Source organism: Taudactylus pleione, unplaced genomic scaffold (assembly GCF_031769625.1).
Source record: "Taudactylus pleione unplaced genomic scaffold, aTauple2 ptg001716l, whole genome shotgun sequence".
Lineage (NCBI taxonomy): Eukaryota > Metazoa > Chordata > Amphibia > Anura > Myobatrachidae > Taudactylus > Taudactylus pleione.
The window spans coordinates 592,638-617,820 of record NW_028286113.1 but is presented as its reverse complement, the minus strand read 5'-3'; the positions used below and the strand labels follow the sequence as shown (position 1 = coordinate 617,820).

General features: G+C 50.7%; 1 protein-coding gene across 3 annotated transcripts in view; it reads right to left on the bottom strand.

Annotated features, from left to right (window-relative positions):
* Window positions 1–7,000: 7,000 nt before the first annotated feature.
* LOC148439549 (uncharacterized) overlaps window positions 7,001–25,183 on the bottom strand; it is a 46,208-nt gene continuing 28,025 nt past the window's right edge. For all 3 annotated transcript variants that reach the window (XM_088464599.1, XM_088464600.1, XM_088464601.1), the window contains one exon: window positions 7,001–9,576. In XM_088464599.1, the coding sequence (XP_088320725.1) occupies window positions 7,925–9,576 (1,652 nt within the window). In that variant the 3' untranslated portion in view covers window positions 7,001–7,924. The remainder of the gene's footprint in view (window positions 9,577–25,183) is intronic.

Below are 25,183 nucleotides of genomic sequence, written 5' to 3'. Positions count from 1 at the left end.
ACAAAGGGTCACACTCACAGCAGCTCTCACACATACACAGGGTCACACTCACAGCAGCTCTCACACATACACAGGGTCACACTCTCAGCATCTCTCACACATACACAGGGTCACACTCACAGCAGCTCACACACATACACAGGGTCACACTCACAGCAACTCTCACACATACACAGGGTCACACTCACAGCAACTCTCACACATACACAGGGTCACACTCACAGCAGCTCTCACACATACACAGGGTCACACTCAACAGCTCTCATACACAGTCACACTCACAGCAGCTCACACATACAAAGGGACACACTCACAGCAGGTCTCAGACATACACAGGGTCACACTCACAGCAGCTCTCACACATACACAGGGTCACACTCACAGCAGCTCTCACACATACACAGGGTCACACTCACAGCAACTCTCACACATACACAGGGTCACACTCACAGCAGCTGTCACACATACACAGGGTCACACTCTCAGCATCTCTCACACATACACAGGGTCACACTCACAGCAGCTCTCACACATACACAGGGTCACACTCACAGCAACTCTCACACATACACAGGGTCACACTCACAGCAGCTGTCACACATACACAGGGTCACACTCACAGCAGCTCTCACACATACACAGGGTCACACTCACAGCAGTTATCACACATACACAGGATCACACTCACAGCAGCTATCACACATACAGATTCACACTCACAGCAGCTATCCCACATACACAGGGTCACACTCACAGCAGCTATCACACACACACAGGGTCACACTCACAGCAGCTCTCACACATACACAGGGTCACACTCACAGCAGCTATCACACATACACAGGGTCACACTCACAGCAGCTATCACACATACACAGGGTCACACTCACAGCAGCTATCACTCATACACAGGTCACACTCACAGCAGCTATCTCACATACACAGGGTCACACTCACAGCAGCCTCACACATACACAGGGTCACACTCACAGCAGCTCTCACACATATAATAGGGTCACACTTACAGCAGCCTCACACATACACAGGGTCACACTCACAGCAGCTATCACACATACACAGGGTCACACTCACAGCAGCTATCTCACATACACATGGTCACACTCACAGCAGCTCACACATACACAGGGTCACACTCACAGCAGCACTCACACATACACAGGGTCACACTCACAGCAGCTCTCACACATACACAGGGTCACACTCACAGCAGCTCTCACACATACACAGGGTCACACTCTCAGCATCTCTCACACATACACAGGGTCACACTCTCAGCATCTCTCACACATACACAGGGTCACACTCACAGCAGCTCACACACATACACAGGGTCACACTCACAGCAACTCTCACACATACACAGGGTCACACTCACAGCAACTCTCACACATACACAGGGTCACACTCACAGCAGCTCTCACACATACACAGGGTCACACTCAACAGCTCTCATACACAGTCACACTCACAGCAGCTCACACATACAAAGGGACACACTCACAGCAGGTCTCAGACATACACAGGGTCACACTCACAGCAGCTCTCACACATACACAGGGTCACACTCACAGCAGCTCTCACACATACACAGGGTCACACTCACAGCAACTCTCACACATACACAGGGTCACACTCACAGCAGCTGTCACACATACACAGGGTCACACTCTCAGCATCTCTCACACATACACAGGGTCACACTCACAGCAGCTCTCACACATACACAGGGTCACACTCACAGCAACTGTCACACATACACAGGGTCACACTCACAGCAGCTGTCACACATACACAGGGTCACACTCAACAGCTCTCATACACAGTCACACTCACAGCAGCTCACACATACAAAGGGACACACTCACAGCAGCTATCTCACATACACAGGGTCACACTCACAGCAGCTCACACATACACAGGGTCACACTCTCAGCATCTCTCACACATACACAGGGTCACACTCACAGCAGCTCACACACATACACAGGGTCACACTCACAGCAACTCTCACACATACACAGGGTCACACTCATAGCAGCTCTCACATACACAGGGTCACACTCATAGCAGCTCTCACACATACACAGGGTCACACTCACAGCAGCTCTCACACATACACAGGGTCACACTCACAGCAGCTCTCACACATACACAGGGTCACACTCTCAGCATCTCTCACACATACACAGGGTCACACTCACAGCAGCTCACACACATACACAGGGTCACACTCACAGCAACTCTCACACATACACAGGGTCACACTCACAGCAACTCTCACACATACACAGGGTCACACTCACAGCAGCTCTCACACATACACAGGGTCACACTCAACAGCTCTCATACACAGTCACACTCACAGCAGCTCACACATACAAAGGGACACACTCACAGCAGGTCTCAGACATACACAGGGTCACACTCACAGCAGCTCTCACACATACACAGAGTCACACTCAGCAGCTGTCACACATATATAGGGTCACACTCACAGCAGCTCACATACACAGAGTCACACAGCAGCTCTCACATACATATGGTCACAGTCACAGCAGCTCTCACACATACACAGGGTCACACTCAACAGCTCTCATACACAGTCACACTCACAGCAGCTCACACATACAAAGGGACACACTCACAGCAGGTCTCAGACATACAGAGTCACACTCACAGCAGCTCTCACACATACACAGGGTCACACTCTCAGCATCTCTCACACATACACAGGGTCACACTCACAGCAGCTCACACACATACACAGGGTCACACTCACAGCAGCTCTCACACATACACAGGGTCACACTCACAGCAGCTATCACACTTACACAGGGTCACACTCACAGCAGCTGTCACACATACACAGGGTCACACTCAACAGCTCTCATACACAGTCACACTCACAGCAGCTCACACATACACAGGATCACACTCACAGCAGCTCACACATACACAGGGTCACACTCACAGCAGCTCTCACACATACACAGGGTCACACTCACAGCAGCTCTCACACATACACAGGGTCACACTCACAGCAGCTCTCACATACACAGGGTCACACTCACGGCAGCTCTCACATACACAGGGTCACACTCACAGTAGGCACTCACACATGCAGAGTCCTAGATACAGATCTGCACAGACATATATAAATAAGACATACTGTATACAGGGTAACAAGAACACAATTTAGTTAGCAATTACCTTTTTTTAGAGGCTGGGTAGACAGGTCCCAGAGCTTGTTCCTATGCTGAGTAATCTGCCTTATGGCTCTGTCCTGCCCTCTCTTCTTCTGACTGAATGGAAGCTCAGCCTGTTCTGGAGTTGCTAGTAATAGACACTGGGGACAAGTTTTATATTAAGGGGAGGATTCACTGCCTCTGGCTATGACACTGCTTTGAGTCCACACTGTAAATTAATTTAAATGATGAAAAGGGTATAAGGTATAATTAATTTACTTTAACTTTGCATGGTGGCACAGTGGTTAGAATTGCTCCTTTACTGTGTGTAGTTTGAATATTTTCTCAATGTTGGCATGGGTTATCATTAGGTGTGTGCACCGGCCACTTTTCGTGTTTTGGATCTGGATCTTTCTTCGTGTTTTGGATCTGGATTGGTTTTGCCAAAACCACCTTTCCGTGTTTTGGGTTCTGGGTTTTGGATCTGTATTTTTTTGAAAAAAAGCATAAAAACAGCTAAAATCACAGAATTTGTGGGTTTTTCTGCTCCTATGCTATTATTAACCTCAATACCCTTAATTTCCACTCATTTCCAGTCTATTCTGAACACCTCACACCTCACAATAGTGTTTTTATGTCCAAAAGGTTGCATCCAGGTAGATGGATGGGCGGCACAAACACGTGGCCCATCTAGGAGTGGCAGACTGGGGCCTAGTACATAATGCAAAGAAAAAAAAGAGGTGCAAGATGGAATTGTCCTTGAGCCCTCCCACCCACCCTTATGTTGTATAAACAGGACATGCACACTTTAACAAACCAATCATTTCAGCGCCAGGGTCTGCCACACGACTGTGGCTGAAATGATTGGTTCGTTTGGGCCCCCACAAACCAAGCTGGCAATTAATCTGTCCCTGCACAAACTGGCTCTATGTCATCCTCATCCTCCTCATCCGATTCCTCACCCTCTTCAGTGTTGTGTACATCCTCATCCTCACAGAGTATTAACTCATCCCCACTGGAATCCACCACAGGTCCCTCTGTACATTCTGGAGGCTGGTCTCCCTGGAAGAGTTGATAATTCATTTTTATGAACATCATCTTCTCCACGTTTTGTGGAAGCAACCTCCTACGCCTTTCGCTGACAAGGTTCCCGGCTGCACTAAACACTCTTTCAGAGTACACACTGGAGGGGGGGCAACTCAGGTAAAATAGAGCCAGTTTGTACAGGGGCCTCCAAATTGCCTCTTTTTCCTGCCAGTACAGGTACGGACTGTATGACATGTCTACTTGGATGCTGTCACAGATGTAATCCTACACCATTCTGTCAATGGTGACAGTACCATATGCAGTGACAGTAGACATGTCAGAAATTGTTGCCAGGTGCTTCAGTCCGGATCAGATGTCCAAACTTGGTCCTGCCTGTACTGCATCACCGCCAGCGGGTTGCTTAGGATACCCAAGTTGTTTCCTGGCAGCCCCAGTTGCGGAAGAAAATGAAGGAGCTGTTGACGTGTCACATTCCGCTTCAGCTGACAGTGTTTTGACCAGCAGGTCTTTGCACATCTGCAGGCTTGTGTCGGCCGGAAAGAGAGACACCACCCATAGGCTTTAAACATAGGATCGAGCACGGTGACCAAAATGTAGTGGTCTGATTTCAACAGATTGACCACCCTGGAATGCTGGCAAAGTGAATGAAGGGCTTCATCCCCAAGTCCCACATGCCGAGCGGAATCGCTCCATCTTAGCTCCTCCTTCACTTTCTCCAGCTGCTTCTGCAAAAGCCTGATGAGGGGAATGACCTGACTCAAGCTGGCAGTGTCTAAACTGACTTCATGTGTGGAAAGTTCGAAGGGCTGGAGAACCTTGCACAACACGGAAATCATTCTCCACTGCACTTGAGTCAGGTGCATACCCCCTCCATAGGTGGATATACAGGTCTTTTGCTGCTCCTCCATCCTCTGAAGCATATAGAGGGTTGAGTTCCACCACGTCACAACCTCTTGCTTCAGGTGATGGCGGGGCAGGTTCAAGAGTGTTTGCTGGCGCTTCAGTCTTTGGCACGCTGTCGCTGAATGGCGAAAGTGGGCAGAAATTTTTCGGGCCACCCAAAGCATCTCCTGCACGCCTCTGTCGCTTTTCAGAACATTCTGCACCACCAAATTTATTGTTTGAGCAAAACATGGGACATGCTGGAATTTGCCCAGATGTAATGCCCGCACAATATTGGTGGCGTTGTCAGATATCACAAATCCCCAGGAGAGTCTAACTGGGGTAAGCCACTGGGCGATGATTTCCCTCAGTTTCTCTAAGAGGTTGTTGGCGGTGTGCCTCTTACTGAAACCGGTGATACACAGCGTAGCCTGCCTTGGAACGAGCTGGCGTTTCTGAGATGCTGCTACTGGTGACGCTGCTGTTGTTGCTTCGTAGTGATACATCTACCCAGTGGGCTGTCAGTCATATAGTCCTTAATCTGCCCTGTTCCACTTGTCCACATGTCCGTGGTTAAGTGGACATTGGGTACAACCGCATTTATAAGGACACTGAGGACACTTTTTCTGACGTTTCTGTACAGTCTCGGTATTGCCTACCTAGTGAAGTGGTATCTACATGGGATTTGGAACCGGGGAAACACTACCTCCATCAATTGTCTAAATCACACTGCACTAATGGCGGATACCGGACGCACGTCTAACACCAACATAGCAGTCAAGGCCTCAGTTATACGTTTTGCTTCAGGATGACTGCTGTCGTACTTCATCCTCCTCGCTAAGGACTGTTGGAGGGTCAATTGTTTAGTAAAAGTAGTGGTGTTCCTACTTCCTCTCTGGGATGATGAACGACTTGCAGCAGCAGTAGGCGTAGGAATGCAGGATCCTCTGGAGGAATCCCAGATAGGAGTCAGTCATGCCAGTGACATGACCTGCAGGACTACTTCCGATCCTGACTAAGGAGGAAATTGACGAGGGAGTTGACGGTGTGGTTTGCAGGCGCTTGGATACAACAGGACAAAAGGATTTAGGTGTCCCTGGACTGCTTACAGTCTAGGCCAAAGTTTCTGAACTTGACATTAACTTTTTATGAACGCGCTGCAGGTGATGTATAAGGGAGAATGTTCCCAAGTGGTTAACATCCCTACCCTTACTTATTTCACCTTTACATATGGTACATATGGCAAGACAGTTGTTGTCCGGCTTTGGATAGAAATATTGCCAGACCAAGGAGGTGGAAAGTTTGGTCTTCTGCCCAGGCATGACTGTGATGGGCTTTTTCATCCCACGGATAACAACTGTCTTCCCCGGAGCCTGATTTAAACAAACCACATCACCATCAGAATCCTCCTCGCCAACTTCCTCAGTGCCAGCTACACCAGTATCCTCATCCTGTTGTACTTCAACAGTGACATCTTCAATTTGCATATCAGCAAATGGACTGTGGGTGCTCCTTTCAGCACTTGCAGGGGGCGTGCAAATGGTGGAAAGAGCCACTTCTTCCCGTCCAGTGCTGGGAAAGTCAGGTATCACAACCGCCACCACACTTGGACTCTCCTTGGGGATTTGTGATATCTTCTTAGAACGCACAGTTCTTCGCTGTGCTTTTGCCAGCTTAACTCGTTTGATTTTTGTAGCGGGAGGAGGGCTTCCATCATCAAGTGAACCTGAACCACTAGTCATGAACATAGGGAAACACCTTAGTCGTTCCTTGCCACTCCGTGTACAGTGCACACAATTCACAAACACAGAAAAAAAATGTTTTATTTTTGTTGGTAGTGCACTTTGGGGGTTACACCACCCTTTAACAGACAGACGCACGGTAGGTGCTGCTGCTTTGAGGATGCATGTACAGTGCACACAATTCACAAACACAGAAAAAAAAATATTCTTTGGAGTGCCCTTTGGGGGTTACAGCACCCTTTAACGGATGAGCCACCCGGCCCTTTACTTATGACACAGGCGCACGCTTGGCACTACTTTGTTGATGCACGTGCGGCTACTGCACACACAATTCATAAAACACAGAAAAACAAATATTTTTTTTTTTGCACTTGGGGGGAGCACCCCTGATTGACAGAGCACCCCCTGGACAACACTACAGCACCCCTTTAGGACTGGGGCACTGCACAACAAAGCCCAGCCAGCCCCTATGGACTTTGGAGGAGTGGACACAGCCCCTATGGACAACAGCAGCACAGCGCAGCACTACACTACACATCCCAGCCAACCCTGACTCCCACCCTCCCTCTTCAGTGTCCACAGCCAAGTGAGAAAATGGCGCCAACACGGGTACCTTTTATAGTATCCAAAACCCACGAGATCTGGGGATGATGACGTTTTGCCTCGATTTCAGATCCGAGTCAGGTGGGAAAAGTCGAGCCTGACTCGGATACGACTCGGATCAGGGGGGGCTCAGGGGTTTCAATTTCAGAAATCCGAACCTGCTCACTCCTAGTTATCATGCACAAAGTTCATAAACAGACTGGTATATTAAGTGGCTTCTGACAAAATTAAAACCTAGTTTTGATATGGAATTTAGATTATAAGCTCCAACGGGGCATGGACTCATATGATTGATTACTCAGAATAGAAACTGCACACACCCAAAATGGCTGCCTCATCTTATACAAATATGCAAAGTGTTTTTAAAAGGTGCTATATACACATAATAATTTACTTAAGAAATCTGTGATAACATTATTTAATGTTTTTCCAACTGGAGTAAATTCAACTGTGACTTTTCTGATGTGTTACAAGATATGATTTGCGTGTAAAACATTTCCCACACTCAGAACATGGAAACGGTTTCACTCCTGTATGAGTTCTCTGATGTCTATCTAAATGGAATTTCCATGTAAAACATTTTCCACACTCAGAACATGGAAATGGTTTCTCACCCGTGTGATGTCTCTGATGTGATACAAGATTTGATTTGCATGTAAAACATTTCCCACACTGAGAACATGAAAATGGTTTCACTCCTGTGTGACTCCTCTGGTGTCTAACTAGTTGGGACTTATTTGTAAAACATTTCTTACACTCAGAACACGAAAATGGTTTTTCACCTGTGTGACTTCTCTCATGTATAACAAGATCGGATTTCTGTGTAAAACATTTCCCACACTCCGAACATGGAAATGGTTTCTCTACTGTGTGACTTCTCTGATGTCTATCTAGTTGGGATTTGTTTGTAAAACTTTTCCCACACTCATAACATGGAAATAGTTTTTCAACTGTATGACGTCTCTGATGTTTAATAAGATGTGCTTTTTCTGTAAAACATTTTCCACACTCAGGACATGGAAATGGTTTCTCAACTGTGTGATGTCTCTGATGTAATAAAAGATTTGATTTGCGTGTAAAGCATTTCCCACACTCCGAACATGGAAATGGTTTCTCCCCAGTGTGACTTCTCTGATGTGTAACAAGATGTAATTTCCATGTAAAACATTTCCCACACTCAGAACATGGAAATGGTTTCTCACCTGTGTGACTTCTCTCATGTGCAACAAGATGTGATTTTTTGGAAAAACATTTCCCACACACAGAACATGGAAATGGTTTCACTCCAGTGTGATGTCTGTCATGGATAATGAGATCTGATCTTTGTGTGAAACATTTCCCACACTCAGAACAAGAAAATGGTTTCTCACCTGTGTGACACCTCTCATGCCTACCAAGAGCTGATTTGTATTTAAAACTTTTCCCACACTCAGAACATGGAAATGGTTTTTCACCTGTGTGATGTCTCTGATGTGATACAAGATTTGATTTGCGTGTAAAACATTTCCCACACTCAGAACATGGAAATGGTTTCACTCCTCTGTGACATCTCTGATGTGATACAAGATTCGATTTGCGTGTAAAACATTTCCCACACTCCGAACATGGAAATGGTTTCTCTCCTGTGTGACTTCTCTGATGTTTAATAAGATGTGCTTTCTCTGTAAAACATTTTCCACACTCAGAACATGGAAATAGTTTCTCACCTGTGTGACTTCTCTGATGTGATACAAGATTCGATTTGCGTGTAAAACATTTCCCACACTGCGAACATGGAAATGGTTTCTCCCCTGTGTGAATTCTCTGATGTGTAACAACAGCTAATTCATGTGTAAACCTTTTCCCACATACAGAAGAAGAAATGACTGTATCACCGCTATGATCTGTACTATGTACAGCATCATGTGAGTTACCAGGAGAACATTCCTCAAGAATAGAGGGATCAGATGATACATCTGCATTATGAAGAGCTGGATATATATTTAAGGTAATGAGGTTTTCTTCTGGAGACTCTTGTGTGATGTTCTTATCTTCCAATTTAAAATCTGGAGAGCAAACGAGATGTCCGTCAGAGGTCTTCCTTGTACTGCGTCCATCTGGTAGAAATAAAAAATAGTTAATCAAGTATGCCAATAGCAAAGACATCATTAATCAATTTTTTAGCGCACCCATATTCCCATAGGTTTGTGCTTACTACAACCTGATGAGAAACACTTTGGGCTGCTATCATTCACACTCATACAAATAATACAAGAGAAGAAAGGAAACAAATGGGGACCCAGGTACACATTCAAAAATACCTCCATCACAGTGCCAGGGTAGCCCAGCAAATGGAGGTGCTAGACTCCTACTCATCCCTCCTGTGGAAGTCGGCTCCAGAAAGAACATGTTGCGTGAGGCATGCAAGTTGTGTAATGGAAAGCTTGAAACCAAAGGGATTCAAACTCAGCCAGTGTCTCCTATATCAAACACGGCATCCATGGTTTTAAATAGGAGGTACTGCCAGTAGACCGCTAATCTGTGAGCTTTGATTGTAAAGAGCTCAGTCCATCAGCAGCAGTTCAAGGAAAAAGAGCTCCTGAGAGGAAGAGTTCTGAAGGCTGCATAAGAGGCTGAGATCAAGCAAGAAGATTGCCTGAGATGGCAGCTAAGCATTGAGGACACCTGCTATCAGTGGAAGTCAAGATAGAAGCTGAAGACTGGAGAGGCCAGCACTGGTGACCAGGTAAGCACCTTTGGGACCCATCTAATTACTTATACCTCCCTAGATCACCAAGGAGTGTGGGCGCTAGGCCTGTGGTGTACACAATTCTCAGGGGCTAGGCCCATGAGGACACTAAGTTTGAACACTGGGCCTGAGGCACAGAATAACTTCAGGTGCTAAGCCCATTGGCCAAGAATATCTCCCGATAAGCATGAGATGTTATCCAGCTTCCAAATCTCTATTTCTTGCAAAAACAATAACAGTTTTCCCTCCACAATGAAGTCTGTTTTTCTGGCCAAATTAGGGCAGTAGGTTCTTCTAAATAGGAGCCGATCTCTATGGCTCAAGGGTCTTTTCACAAGCCCTTTAGCCGGCCAGTCATAAATAAAGCTAAAGGGATAACTTTCACCCAGTTTTAAAGATATTGTTACTGTCTCCTAGAACTCGCCGTTTAAGACCCCTAGAATCGGCCTTGAGTGCAGAGGTGCGGCCTTGAGGGCCGAGATGTTCTTAGGCTGCAAGGTGCAGCCTTGAGGGCTGAGGTGTTCTTTGGCTGAAAGGGTGGCCTTGAGGACCAAGTTTTAATGTCGCCAAGTAGTGGGTTAAAGCCGTGTGATCAATCTGGAGAATAGCTCGTTGCTCTGACTGGCTCTGGATGGAAGAGAGAGTGCAGGAAGAGAAACCACGATGCAGAGGCAGTACACAGAAACAAGCACAGGTGGGCAAGAACCAGAAGGATACGTACAAACACTATAGCCAGCAATCCCGCGTAGCACCAGCAGTATAATAAAAGGTAATGGACCACTAACGTTGCAAGAAAGGTGATTAAAGATAATCCACAGGTGAGAGACAATACATCAGCCTGAATTCCCATGATCCAGTGCAGTATTCTGGCATCTCCATCTCTAGCAACTGTGGGCACCATACCAGTGCGGCATGTATGTTGCTCAGCAACAAAAGGAAATGTCTGGATGTGTGGCTGGAGAACCGGATGTGCTGGAGGAGCGACAACTGAAACTCGAGAAGGTAACAAGGCGCACCGGCACCATGTGACAGATATAGGCAGAGGGTGACAGGCATTAGGTCCATCGCTCACCTCAGCATTTAAGCTAAACCTCTGTAGGAGGCTGCAATTTCAATCACCATCTCCCCTAAAGCCAGAGGTTGTGCTTCTTCTATCTTTGTCCTTTGATGTGTTGCGTGTTTGCCGCTGTGACTGCAGAGCATCGTTAGTATAAATACGTATTATCTTTTAGCACTACACCCAGAGTTAGGCCAGGTTACTGTTTGCACACTAGGTCTGTTGTGAGCTAGCGCTCTGTGTTGCTAGTCAGACACGTGGTTGGGTGGCACACTGATTAGTTTAGGATTTGAGCGTTCTGTGGGTGGGTACTTGCTGTTTCTCCACAGAACCCCAGCATCTCTAGTGGCTTTAACTCTATGGCCAGTCGTACAGCAATTACAGTAGGACCAGCTCGGCATCATATTACATGGTTTGACGTACATAACCTTATCGAAGGAATGTTCGGAGATGTTACATGTGCTGCTGTGGCTCTCTGCCTGATTGGCTCTCAGTCGCTTCCTAGCTACCTGGACTCTGGCTCCTATGTGCAGCTACTCAACTGTTGGAATGTCTCATTACCTGACTGGTCTGTCTCCGCCTCCCTGCTCTGATTGGATCTCCTTCCTTGTTTACCTCTGCTGCTTCTTTGCTCTGGTGCCGGCTATGTTATAAATCTCACACAGTGCAATCATTACTAGGAAAATGGAGCTCAATATAATATAGAGAGTTGATTGATTGTGGAGCTAGGTAAGCCAATTGATTAAGAGTCGTGAGGATAGATGGACCCTGACTGGAATGTGGCATTAAGGCTGATCTATGCTTGACCGTTTTCAACCTTGAGAGCTGGTATGCACTTGGCTATATCAGAAACTGCTGAAAATGTTAATTGCTGTTTGAACATGCAGACAGCAAATTGCTACTGAAACTGAAGAATTATAAATTGCAGATAGTGCACATAAACACTGAATTGCAGTGCAGACAGCTGGATGTAATTTAGCTGATAAGCCACACAGAGGAGCTGCTGAGACTGCTGGAATGAATACACAGAAAGTTCACAGACACTGAAGTGCAAATTTGACACTGCTCTGATGTAACTTGCAGGAAATCCACACAGACGCTGAGGTGTGGCAGGCACTGCTCTGATGTAACTTGCAGGGAGTACACACAGACGCTGAGGTGTGGCAGGCACTGCTCTGATGTAACTTGCAGGGAGTACACACAGACGCTGAGGTGTGGCAGGCACTGCTCTGATGTAACTTGCAGGGAGTACACACAGATGCTGAGGTGTGGCAGGCACTGCTCTGATGTTACATGCAGGGAGTACACACAGACGCTGAGGTGTGGCAGGCACTGCTCTGATGTAACTTGCAGGGAGTACACACAGACGCTGAGGTGTGGCAGGCACTGCTCTGATGTAACTTGCAGGGAGTACACACAGACGCTGAGGTGTGGCAGGCACTGCTCTGATGTAACTTGCAGGGAGTACACACAGACGCTGAGGTGTGGCAGGCACTGCTCTGATGATACTTGCAGGGAGTACACACAGATGCTGAGGTGTGGCAGGCACTGCTCTGATGTTACATGCAGGGAGTACACACAGACGCTGAGGTGTGGCAGGCACTGCTCTGATGTAACTTGCAGGGAGTACACACAGACGCTGAGGTGTGGCAGGCACTGCTCTGATGTAACTTGCAGGGAGTACACACAGACGCTGAGGTGTGGCAGGCACTGCTCTGATGTAACTTGCAGGGAGTACACACAGACGCTGAGGTGTGGCAGGCACTGCTCTGATGTAACTTGCAGGGAGTACACACAGACGCTGAGGTGTGGCAGGCACTGCTCTGATGTAACTTGCAGGGAGTACACACAGACGCTGAGGTGTGGCAGGCACTGCTCTGATGTAACTTGCAGGAAATCCACACAGACGCTGAGGTGTGGCAGGCACTGCTCTGATGTAACTTGCAGGGAGTACACACAGACGCTGAGGTGTGGCAGGCACTGCTCTGATGTAACTTGCAGGGAGTACACACAGACGCTGAGGTGTGGCAGGCACTGCTCTGATGTAACTTGCAGGAAATCCACACAGACGCTGAGGTGTGGCAGGCACTGCTCTGATGTAACTTGCAGGAAATCCACACAGACGCTGAGGTGTGGCAGGCACTGCTCTGATGTAACTTGCAGGGAGTACACACAGACGCTGAGGTGTGGCAGGCACTGCTCTGATGTAACTTGCAGGGAGTACACACAGACGCTGAGGTGTGGCAGGCACTGCTCTGATGTTACTAGCAGGGAGTACACACAGACGCTGAGGTGTGGCAGGCACTGCTCTGATGTTACTTGCAGGGAGTACACACAGATGCTGAGGTGTGGCAGGCACTGCTCTGATGTTACTAGCAGGAAATCCACACAGACGCTGAGGTGTGGCAGGCACTGCTCTGATGTAACTTGCAGGGAGTACACACAGACGCTGAGGTGTGGCAGGCACTGCTCTGATGTTACTAGCAGGAAATCCACACAGACGCTGAGGTGTGGCAGGCACTGCTCTGATGTCACTTGCAGGGAGTACACACAGACGCTGAGGTGTGGCAGGCACTACTCTGATGTTACTAGCAGGAAATCCACACAGACGCTGAGGTGTGGCAGGCACTGCTCTGATGTAACTTGCAGGGAGTACACACAGACGCTGAGGTGTGGCAGGCACTGCTCTGATGTTACTAGCAGGAAATCCACACAGACGCTGAGGTGTGGCAGGCACTGCTCTGATGTAACTTGCAGGGAGTACACACAGACGCTGAGGTGTGGCAGGCACTGCTCTGATGTAACTTGCAGGGAGTACACACAGACGCTGAGGTGTGGCAGGCACTGCTCTGATGTTACTAGCAGGGAGTACACACAGACGCTGAGGTGTGGCAGGCACTGCTCTGATGTTACTTGCAGGGAGTACACACAGATGCTGAGGTGTGGCAGGCACTGCTCTGATGTTACTAGCAGGAAATCCACACAGACGCTGAGGTGTGGCAGGCACTGCTCTGATGTAACTTGCAGGGAGTACACACAGACGCTGAGGTGTGGCAGGCACTGCTCTGATGTTACTAGCAGGAAATCCACACAGACGCTGAGGTGTGGCAGGCACTGCTCTGATGTCACTTGCAGGGAGTACACACAGACGCTGAGGTGTGGCAGGCACTACTCTGATGTTACTAGCAGGAAATCCACACAGACGCTGAGGTGAGGCAGGCACTGCTCTGATGTAACTTGCAGGGAGTACACACAGACGCTGAGGTGTGGCAGGCACTGCTCTGATGTTACTTGCAGGGAGTACACACAGACGCTGAGGTGTGGCAGGCACTGCTCTGATGTAACTTGCAGGAAATCCACACAGACGCTGAGGTGTGGCAGGCACTGCTCTGATGTAACTTGCAGGGAGTACACACAGACGCTGAGGTGTGGCAGGCACTGCTCTGATGTTACTAGCAGGGAGTACACAGACGCTGAGGTGTGGCAGGCACTGCTCTGATGTAACTTGCAGGGAGTACACACAGACGCTGAGGTGTGGCAGGCACTGCTCTGATGTAACTTGCAGGGAGTACACACAGACGCTGAGGTGTGGCAGGCACTGCTCTGATGTAACTTGCAGGGAGTACACACAGACGCTGAGGTGTGGCAGGCACTGCTCTGATGTAACTTGCAGGGAGTACACACAGACGCTGAGGTGTGGCAGGCACTGCTCTGATGTAACTTGCAGGAAATCCACACAGACGCTGAGGTGTGGCAGGCACTGCTCTGATGTTACTAGCAGGGAGTACACACAGATGCTGAGGTGTGGCAGGCACTGCTCTGATGTTACTAGCAGGGAGTACACACAGACGCTGAGGTGTGGCAGGCACTGCTCTGATGTTACTTGCAGGAAATCCACACAGACGCTGAGGTGAGGCAGGCACTGCTCTGATGTTACTTGCAGGGAGTACACACAGACGCTGAGGTGTGGCAGGCACTGCTCTGATGTTACTAGCAGGGAGTACACACAGACGCTGAGGTGTGACAGGCACTGCACTAATGTAACTTGCAGGGAGTACACACAGACGCTGAGGTGAGGCAGGCACTGCTCTGATGTTACTAGCAGGGAGTACACACAGACGCTGAGGTGTGGCAGGCACTGCTCTGATGTTACTAGCAGGGAGTACACACAGACGCTGAGGTGTGACAGGCACTGCACTAATGTAACTTGCAGGGAGTACACACAGATGCTGAGGTGAGGCAGGCACTGCTCTGATGTTACTAGCAGGGAGTACACACAGACGCTGAGGTGTGGCAGGCACTGCTCTGATGTTACTAGCAGGGAGTACACACAGACACTGAGGTGTGGCAGGCACTGCTCTGATGTTACTAGCAGGGAGTACACACAGACGCTGAGGTGTGGCAGGCACTGCTCTGATGTTACTTGCAGGGAGTACACACAGATGCTGAGGTGTGGCAGGCACTGCTCTGATGTTACTAGCAGGGAGTACACACAGACGCTGAGGTGTGGCAGGCACTGCTCTGATGTAACTTGCAGGGAGTACACACAGACGCTGAGGTGTGGCAGGCACTGCTCTGATGTAACTTGCAGGGAGTACACACAGACGCTGAGGTGTGGCAGGCACTGCTCTGATGTAACTTGCAGGGAGTACACACAGACGCTGAGGTGTGGCAGGCACTGCTCTGATGTAACTTGCAGGAAATCCACACAGACGCTGAGGTGTGGCAGGCACTGCTCTGATGTTACTAGCAGGGAGTACACACAGATGCTGAGGTGTGGCAGGCACTGCTCTGATGTTACTAGCAGGGAGTACACACAGACGCTGAGGTGAGGCAGGCACTGCTCTGATGTTACTTGCAGGAAATCCACACAGACGCTGAGGTGAGGCAGGCACTGCTCTGATGTTACTTGCAGGGAGTACACACAGACGCTGAGGTGTGACAGGCACTGCACTAATGTAACTTGCAGGGAGTACACACAGACGCTGAGGTGAGGCAGGCACTGCTCTGATGTTACTTGCAGGGAGTACACACAGACGCTGAGGTGTGGCAGGCACTGCTCTGATGTTACTAGCAGGGAGTACACACAGACGCTGAGGTGTGACAGGCACTGCTCTGATGTTACTAGCAGGGAGTACACACAGATGCTGAGGTGTGGCAGGCACTGCTCTGATGTTACTAGCAGGGAGTACACACAGACGCTGAGGTGTGGCAGGCACTGCTCTGATGTAACTTGCAGGGAGTACACACAGACGCTGAGGTGTGGCAGGCACTGCTCTGATGTAACTTGCAGGGAGTACACACAGACGCTGAGGTGTGGCAGGCACTGCTCTGATGTTACTTGCAGGGAGTACACACAGATGCTGAGGTGTGGCAGGCACTGCTCTGATGTTACTAGCAGGGAGTACACACAGACGTTGAGGTGAGGCAGGCACTGCTCTGATGTAACTTGCAGGGAGTACACACAGATGCTGAGGTGTGGCAGGCACTGCTCTGATGTTACTTGCATGGAGTACACACACGACGCTGAGGTGTGACAGGCACTGCACTAATGTAACTTGCAGGGAGTACACACAGACGCTGAGGTGTGACAGGCACTGCACTAATGTAACTTGCAGGGAGTACACACAGACGCTGAGGTGAGGCAGGCAGTGCTCTGATGTTACTAGCAGGGAGTACACACAGACGCTGAGGTGTGGCAGGCACTGCTCTGATGTTACTAGCAGGGAGTACACACAGACGCTGAGGTGTGGCAGGCACTGCTCTGATGTTACTTGCAGGGAGTACACACAGATGCTGAGGTGTGGCAGGCACTGCTCTGATGTTACTAGCAGGGAGTACACACAGACGCTGAGGTGTGGCAGGCACTGCTCTGATGTTACTAGCAGGGAGTACACACAGATGCTGAGGTGTGGCAGGCACTGCTCTGATGTTACTAGCAGGGAGTACACACAGACGCTGAGGTGTGGCAGGCACTGCTCTGATGTAACTTGCAGGGAGTACACACAGACGCTGAGGTGTGGCAGGCACTGCTCTGATGTTACTTGCAGGGAGTACACACAGACGCTGAGGTGTGGCAGGCACTGCTCTGATGTTACTAGCAGGGAGTACACACAGACGTTGAGGTGAGGCAGGCACTGCTCTGATGTAACTTGCAGGGAGTACACACAGATGCTGAGGTGTGGCAGGCACTGCTCTGATGTTACTTGCATGGAGTACACACACGACGCTGAGGTGAGGCAGGCACTGCTCTGATGTTAATAGCAGGGAGTACACACAGACGCTGAGGTGAGGCAGGCACTGCTCTGATGTTACTTGCAGGGAGTACACACAGACGCTGAGGTGAGGCAGGCACTGCTCTGATGTTACTTGCAGGGAGTACACACAGACGCTGAGGTGAGGCAGGCACTGCTCTGATGTTAATAGCAGGGAGTACACACAGACGCTGAGGTGAGGCAGGCACTGCTCTGATGTTACAAGCAGGGAGTACACACAGACGCTGAGGTGAGGCAGGCACTGCTCTGATGTCACTTGCAGGGAGTCCACACAGACGCTGAGGTGTGGCAGGCACTGCTCTGATGTTACTTGCAGGGAGTACACACAGACGCTGAGGTGAGGCAGGCACTGCTCTGATGTTAATAGCAGGGAGTACACACAGACGCTGAGGTGAGGCAGGCACTGCTCTGATGTTACAAGCAGGGAGTACACACAGACGCTGAGGTGAGGCAGGCACTGCTCTGATGTCACTTGCAGGGAGTACACACAGACGCTGAGGTGTGGCAGGCACTGCTCTGATGTTACTTGCATGGAGTACACACACGACGCTGAGGTGTGGCAGGCACTGCTCTGATGTTACTTGCAGGGAGTACACACAGACGCTGAGGTGAGGCAGGCACTGCTCTGATGTCACTTGCAGGGAGTACACACAGACGCTGAGGTGTGGCAGGCACTGCTCTGATGTTACTTACAGGGAGTACACACAGACGCTGAGGTGTGGCAGGCACTGCTCTGATGTTACTTGCAGGGAGTACACACAGCCACTGAGGTGTGGCAGGCACTGCTCTGATGTTACTTGCAGGGAGTACACACAGACGCTGAGGTGTGGCAGGCACTGCTCTGATGTTACTTGCAGGGTGTACACACAGACGCTGAGGTGTGGCAGGCACTGCTCTGATGTTACTAGCAGGGAGTACACGCAGACGCTGAGGTGTGGCAGGCACTGCTCTGATGTTACTTGCAGGGAGTACATACAGACGCTGAGGTGCGGCAGGCACTGCTCTGATGTTACTTGCAGGGAGTACACACAGCCACTGAGGTGTGGCAGGCACTGCTCTGATGTTACTTGCAGGGAGTACACACAGCCACTGAGGTGTGGCAGGCACTGCTCTGATGTTACTTGCAGGGAGTACACACAGACGCTGAGGTGTGGCAGGCACTGCTCTGATGTTACTAGCAGGGAGTACACGCAGACGCTGAGGTGAGGCAGGCACTGCTCTGATGTAACTTGCAGGAAATCCACACAGACGCTGAGGTGTGGCAGGCACTGCTCTGATGTTACTAGCAGGGAGTACACACAGACGCTGAGGTGTGGCAGGCACTGCTCTGATGTAACTTGCAGGAAATCCACACAGACGCTGAGGTGTGGCAGGCACTGCTCTGATGTTACTAGCAGGGAGTACACACAGACGCTGAGGTGTGGCAGGCACTGCTCTGATGTTACTTGCAGGGAGTACACACAGATGCTGAGGTGTGGCAGGCACTGCTCTGATGTTACTTGCAGGGAGTACACAGACACTGAGGTGTGGCAGGCACTGCTCTGATGTTACTTGCAGGGAGTACACACAGACGCTGAGGTGTGGCAGGCACTGCTCTGATGTAGCTTGCAGGGAGTACACACAGACGCTGAGGTGTGGCAGGCACTACTCTGATGTTACTAGCAGGGAGTACACACAGACGCTGAGGTGTTGGGCAGGCACTGCTCTGATGTAACTTGCAGGGAGTACACACAGACGCTGAGGTGTGGCAGGCACTGCTCTGATGTTACTAGCAGGGAGTACACACAGACGCTGAGGTGTGGCAGGCACTGCTCTGATGTTACTAGCAGGGAGTACACAGACACTGAGGTGTGGAAGGCACTGCTCTGATGTTACTTGCAGGGAGTACACACAGACGCTGAGTGTGTGACAGGCACTGCTCTGATGTTACTTGCAGGGAGTACACACAGACGCTGAGGTGTGGCAGGCACTGCTCTGATGTAACTGCAGGGAGTACACACAGACGCTGAGGTGTGGCAGGCACTGCTTAGATGTTACTTGCAGGAGTACACACAGACGCTGAGGTGTGGCAGGCACTGCTCTGATGTTACTTGCAGGGAGCACACACAGACGCTGAGGTGTGGCAGGCACTGCTCTGATGTTACTAGCAGGGAGTACACGCAGACGCTGAGGTGTGGCAGGCACTGCTCTGATGTTACTTGCAGGGAGTACATACAGACGCTGAGGTGTGGCAGGCACTGCTCTGATGTTACTTGCAGGGAGTACACACAGCCACTGAGGTGTGGCAGGCACTCCTCTGATGTTACTTGCAGGGAGTACACACAGACGCTGAGGTGTGGCAGGCACTGCTCTGATGTTACTAGCAGGGAGTACACGCAGACGCTGAGGTGAGGCAGGCACTGCTCTGATGTTACTTGCAGGGAGTAACACGCAGACGCTGAGGTGTGGCAGGCACTGCTCTGATGTTACTAGCAGGGAGTACACACAGACGCTGAGGTGAGGCAGGCACTGCTCTGATGTTACCTGCAGAAAATCCACACAGACGCTGAGGTGAGGCAGGCACTGCTCTGATGTTACTTGCAGGGAGTACACACAGACGCTGAGGTGTGGCAGGCACTGCTCTGATGTTACTTGCAGGGAGTACACACAGACGCTGAGGTGTGGCAGGCACTGCTCTGATGTTACTTGCAGGGAGTACACACAGACGCTGAGGTGTGGCAGGCACTGCTCTGATGTTACTTGCAGGGAGTACACACAGACGCTGAGGTGTGGCAGGCACTGCTCTGATGTTAACTGCAGGAAATCCACACAGACGCTGAGGTGTGGCAGGCACTGCTCTGATGTTACTTGCAGGGAGTACACACAGACGCTGAAGTGTGGCAGGCACTGCTCTGATGTTACTTGCAGGAAGTACACACAGATGCTAAGGTGTGGCAGGCACTGCTCTGATGTTACTAGCAGGGAGTACATACAGACGCTGAGGTGTGGCAGGCACTGCTCGGATGTTACTTGCAGGGAGTACACAGACGCTGAGGTGAGGCAGGCACTGCTCTGATGTTACTAGCAGGGAGTACACACAGATGCTGAGGTGTGGCAGGCACTGCTCTGATGTTACCTGCAGGGAGTACACACAGACGCTGAGGTGTGGCAGGCACTGCTCTGGTGTTACTTGCAGGAGTACACACACTGAGGTGTGGCAGGCACTGCTCTGATGTTACCTGCAGGGAGTACACACACTGAGGTGTGGCAGGCACTGCTCAGATGTTACTTGCAGGGAGTACACACAGACGCTGAGGTGTGGCAGGCACTGCTCTGATATTACTTGCAGGGAGTACACACACTGAGGTGTGGCAGGCACTGCTCAGATGTTACTTGCAGGGAGTACACACAGACGCTGAGGTGTGGCAGGCACTGCTCTGATGTTACTTGCAGGGAGTACACACAGACGCTGAGGTTTGGCAGGCACTGCTCTGATGTTACTAGCAGGGAGTACACAGACTCTGAGGTGAGGCAGGCACTGCTCTGATGTTACTTGCAGGGAGTACACACAGACGCTGAGGTGTGGCAGGCACTGCTCTGATGTTACTTGCAGGGAGTACACACAGACGCTGAGGTTTGGCAGGCACTGCTCTGATGTTACTAGCAGGGAGTACACAGACACTGAGGTGAGGCAGGCACTGCTCTGATGTTACTTGCAGGGAGTACACACAGACACTGAAGTGAGGCAGGCACTGCTCTGATGTAACTTGCAGGAAATGAAGACAGACGCTGAGGTGTGGCAGGCACTGCTCTGATGTTACTTGCAGGGAGTACACACAGACGCTGAGGTTTGGCAGGCACTGCTCTGATGTTACTTGCAGGGAGTAACACAGCCACTGAGGTGTGGCAGGCACTGCTCTGATGTTACTTGCAGGGAGTACACACAGACACTGAGGTGTGGCAGGCACTGCTCTGATGTTACTTGCAGGGAGTACACACAGACGCTGAGGTGTGGCAGGCACTGCTCTGATGTTACTTGCAGGAAGTACACACAGACACTGGGGTGTGACAGGCACTGCTCTGATGTTACTAGCAGGGAGTACATACAGACGCTGAGGTGTGGCAGGCACTGCTCTGATGTCACTTGCAGGGGAGTACACAGACACTGAGGTGTGGCAGGCACTGCTCTGATGTTACTTGCAGGGAGTACACACAGACGCTGAGGTGTGGCAGGCACTGCTCTGATGTTACTTGCAGGAGTACACACAGATGCTGAGGTGTGGCAGGCACTGCTCTGATGTTACTTGCAGGGAGTATACACAGACGCTGAGGTGTGGCAGGCACTGCTCTGATGTAACTTGCAGGGAGTACACACAGACGCTGAGGTGTGGCAGGCACTGCTCTGATGTTACTTGCAGGGAGTATACACAGACGCTGAGGTTGTGGCAGGCACTGCTCTGATGTTACTTGCAGGGAGTACACGCAGACGCTGAGGTGTGGCAGGCACTGCTCTGATGTTACTAGCAGGGAGTACACACAGAAGCTGCAGGTGAGGCAGGCACTGCTCTGATGTTACCTGCAGAAAATCCACACAGACGCTGAGGTGTGGCAGGCACTGCTCTGATGTTACTTGCAGGGAGTACAAATAGACGCTGAGGTGTGGCAGGCACTGCTCTGATGTTACTTGCAGGGAGTACACACAGACGCTGAGGTGTGGCAGGCACTGCTCTGATGTTACTTGCAGGGAGTACACACAGACGCTGAGGTGTGGCAGGCACTGCTCTGATGTTACCTGCAGGAAATCCACACAGACGCTGAGGTGTGGCAGGCACTGCTCGGATGTTACTTGCAGGGAGTACACAGACGCTGAGGTGTGGCAGGCACTGCTCTGATGTTACTAGCAGGGAGTACACACAGATGCTGAGGTGTGGCAGGCACTGCTCTGATGTTACCTGCAGGGAGTACACACAGACGCTGAGGTGTGGCAGGCACTGCTCTGGTGTTACTTGCAGGGAGTACACACACTGAGGTGTGGCAGGCACTGCTCTGATGTTACTTGGCAGGGAGTACACACACTGAGGTGTGGCAGGCACTGCTCAGATGTTACTTGCAGGGAGTACACACAGACGCTGAGGTGTGGCAGGCACTGCTCTGATGTTACTTGCAGGGAGTACACACAGACGCTGAGGTGTGGCAGGCACTGCTCTGATGTTACTTGCAGGGAGTACACACAGACGCTGAGGTTTGGCAGGCACTGCTCTGATGTTACTAGCAGGGAGTACACAGACACTGAGGTGAGGCAGGCACTGCTCTGATGTAACTTGCAGGAAATGAAGACAGACGCTGAGGTGTGGCAGGCACTTCTCTGATGTTACTAGCAGGGAGTACACACAGACACTGAAGTGAGGCAGGCACTGCTCTGATGTAACTTGCAGGAAATGAAGACAGACGCTGAGGTGTGGCAGGCACTGCTCTGATGTTACTTGCAGGGAGTACACACAGACGCTGAGGTTTGGCAGGCACTGCTCTGATGTTACTTGCAGGAGTAAACACAGTCACTGAGGTGTGGCAGGCACTGCTCTGATGTTACTTGCAGGGAGTACACACAGACACTGAGGTGTGGCAGGCACTGCTCTGATGTTACTTACAGGGAGTATACACAGACGCTGAGGTGTGGCAGGCACTGCTCTGATGTTACTTGCAGGGAGTACACACAGAAGCTGAGGTGTGGCAGGCACTGCTCTGATGTTACTTGCAGGAGTACACGCAGACGCTGAGGTGTGGCAGGCACTGCTCTGATGTTACTTGCAGGGAGTACACACAGACGCTGAGGTGTGGCAGGCACTGCTCTGATGTTACTTGCAGGAGTACACACAGACACTGAGGTGTGGCAGGCACTGCTCTGATGTTACTTGCAGGGAGTACACGCAGACGCTGAGGTGTGGCAGGCACTGCTCTGATGTTACTTGCAGGGAGTACACGCAGACGCTGAGGTGTGGCAGGCACTGCTCTGATGTTACTAGCAGGGAGTACACACAGACGCTGAGGTGAGGCAGGCACTGCTCTGATGTTACCTGCAGAAAATCCACACAGACGTTGAGGTGAGGCAGGCACTGCTCTGATGTTACTTGCAGGGAGTACACACAGACGCTGAGGTGTGGCAGGCACTGCTCTGATGTTACTTGCAGGGAGTACACACAGACGCTGAGGTGTGGCAGGCACTGCTCTGATGTTACCTGCAGGGAGTACACACAGACGCTGAGGTGTGGCAGGCACTGCTCTGATGTTACCTGCAGGAAATCCACACAGACGCTGAGGTGTGGCAGGCACTGCTCTGATGTTACTTGCAGGGAGTACACACAGACGCTGAGGTGTGGCAGGCACTGCTCTGATGTTACTTGCAGGAAGTACACACAGATGCTAAGGTGTGGCAGGCACTGCTCTGATGTTACTAGCAGGGAGTACACACAGACGCTGAGGTGTGGCAGGCACTGCTCAGATGTTACTTGCAGGGAGTACACAGACGCTGAGGTGTGGCAGGCACTGCTCTGATGTTACTAGCAGGGAGTACACACAGATGCTGAGGTGTGGCAGGCACTGCTCTGATGTTACCTGCAGGGAGTACACACAGACGCTTAGGTGTGGCAGGCACTGCTCTGGTGTTACTTGCAGGGAGTACACACACTGAGGTGTGGCAGGCACTGCTCTGATGTTACTTGTAGGGAGTACACACACTGAGGTGTGGCAGGCACTGCTCTGATGTTACTTGCAGGGAGTACACACAGACGCTGAGGTGTGGCAGGCACTGCTCTGATGTTACTAGCAGGGAGTACACAGACACTGAGGTGAGGCAGGCACCCCTCTGATGTTACTTGCAGGGAGTACACACAGACACTGAAGTGAGGCAGGCACTGTTCTGATGTAACTTGCAGGAAATGAAGACAGACGCTGAGGTGTGGCAGGCACTGCTCTGATGTTACTAGCAGGGAGTACACAGACGCTGAGGTGTGGCAGGCACTGCTCTGATGTTACTTGCAGGGAGTACACACAGACGCTGAGGTGTGACAGGCACTGCTCTGATGTTACTTGCAGGCAGTAGACACAGACGCTGAGGTGTGGCAGGCACTGCTCTGATGTTACTTGCAGGGAGTACACACAGACGCTGAGGTTTGGCAGGCACTGCTCTGATGTTACTAGCAGGGAGTACACAGACGCTGAGGTGTGGCAGGCACTGCTCTGATGTTACTTGCAGGGAGTACACACAGACGCTGAGGTGTGGCAGGCACTGCTCTGATGTTACAAGCAGGGAGTACACACAGACGCTGAGGTGTGACAGGCACTGCTCTGATGTTACTAGCAGGCAGTACACACAGACGCTGAGGTGTGGCAGGCACTGCTCTGATGTTACTTGCAGGGAGTACACACAGACGCTGAGGTTTGGCAGGCACTGCTCTGATGTTACTAGCAGGGAGTACACAGACACTGAGGTGAGGCAGGCACTGCTCTGATGTTACTTGCAGGGAGTACACACAGACACTGAAGTGAGGCAGGCACTGCTCTGATGTAACTTGCAGGAAATGAAGACAGACGCTGAGGTGTGGCAGGCACTGCTCTGATGTTACTAGCAGGGAGTACACACAGACGCTGAGGTGTGGCAGGCACTG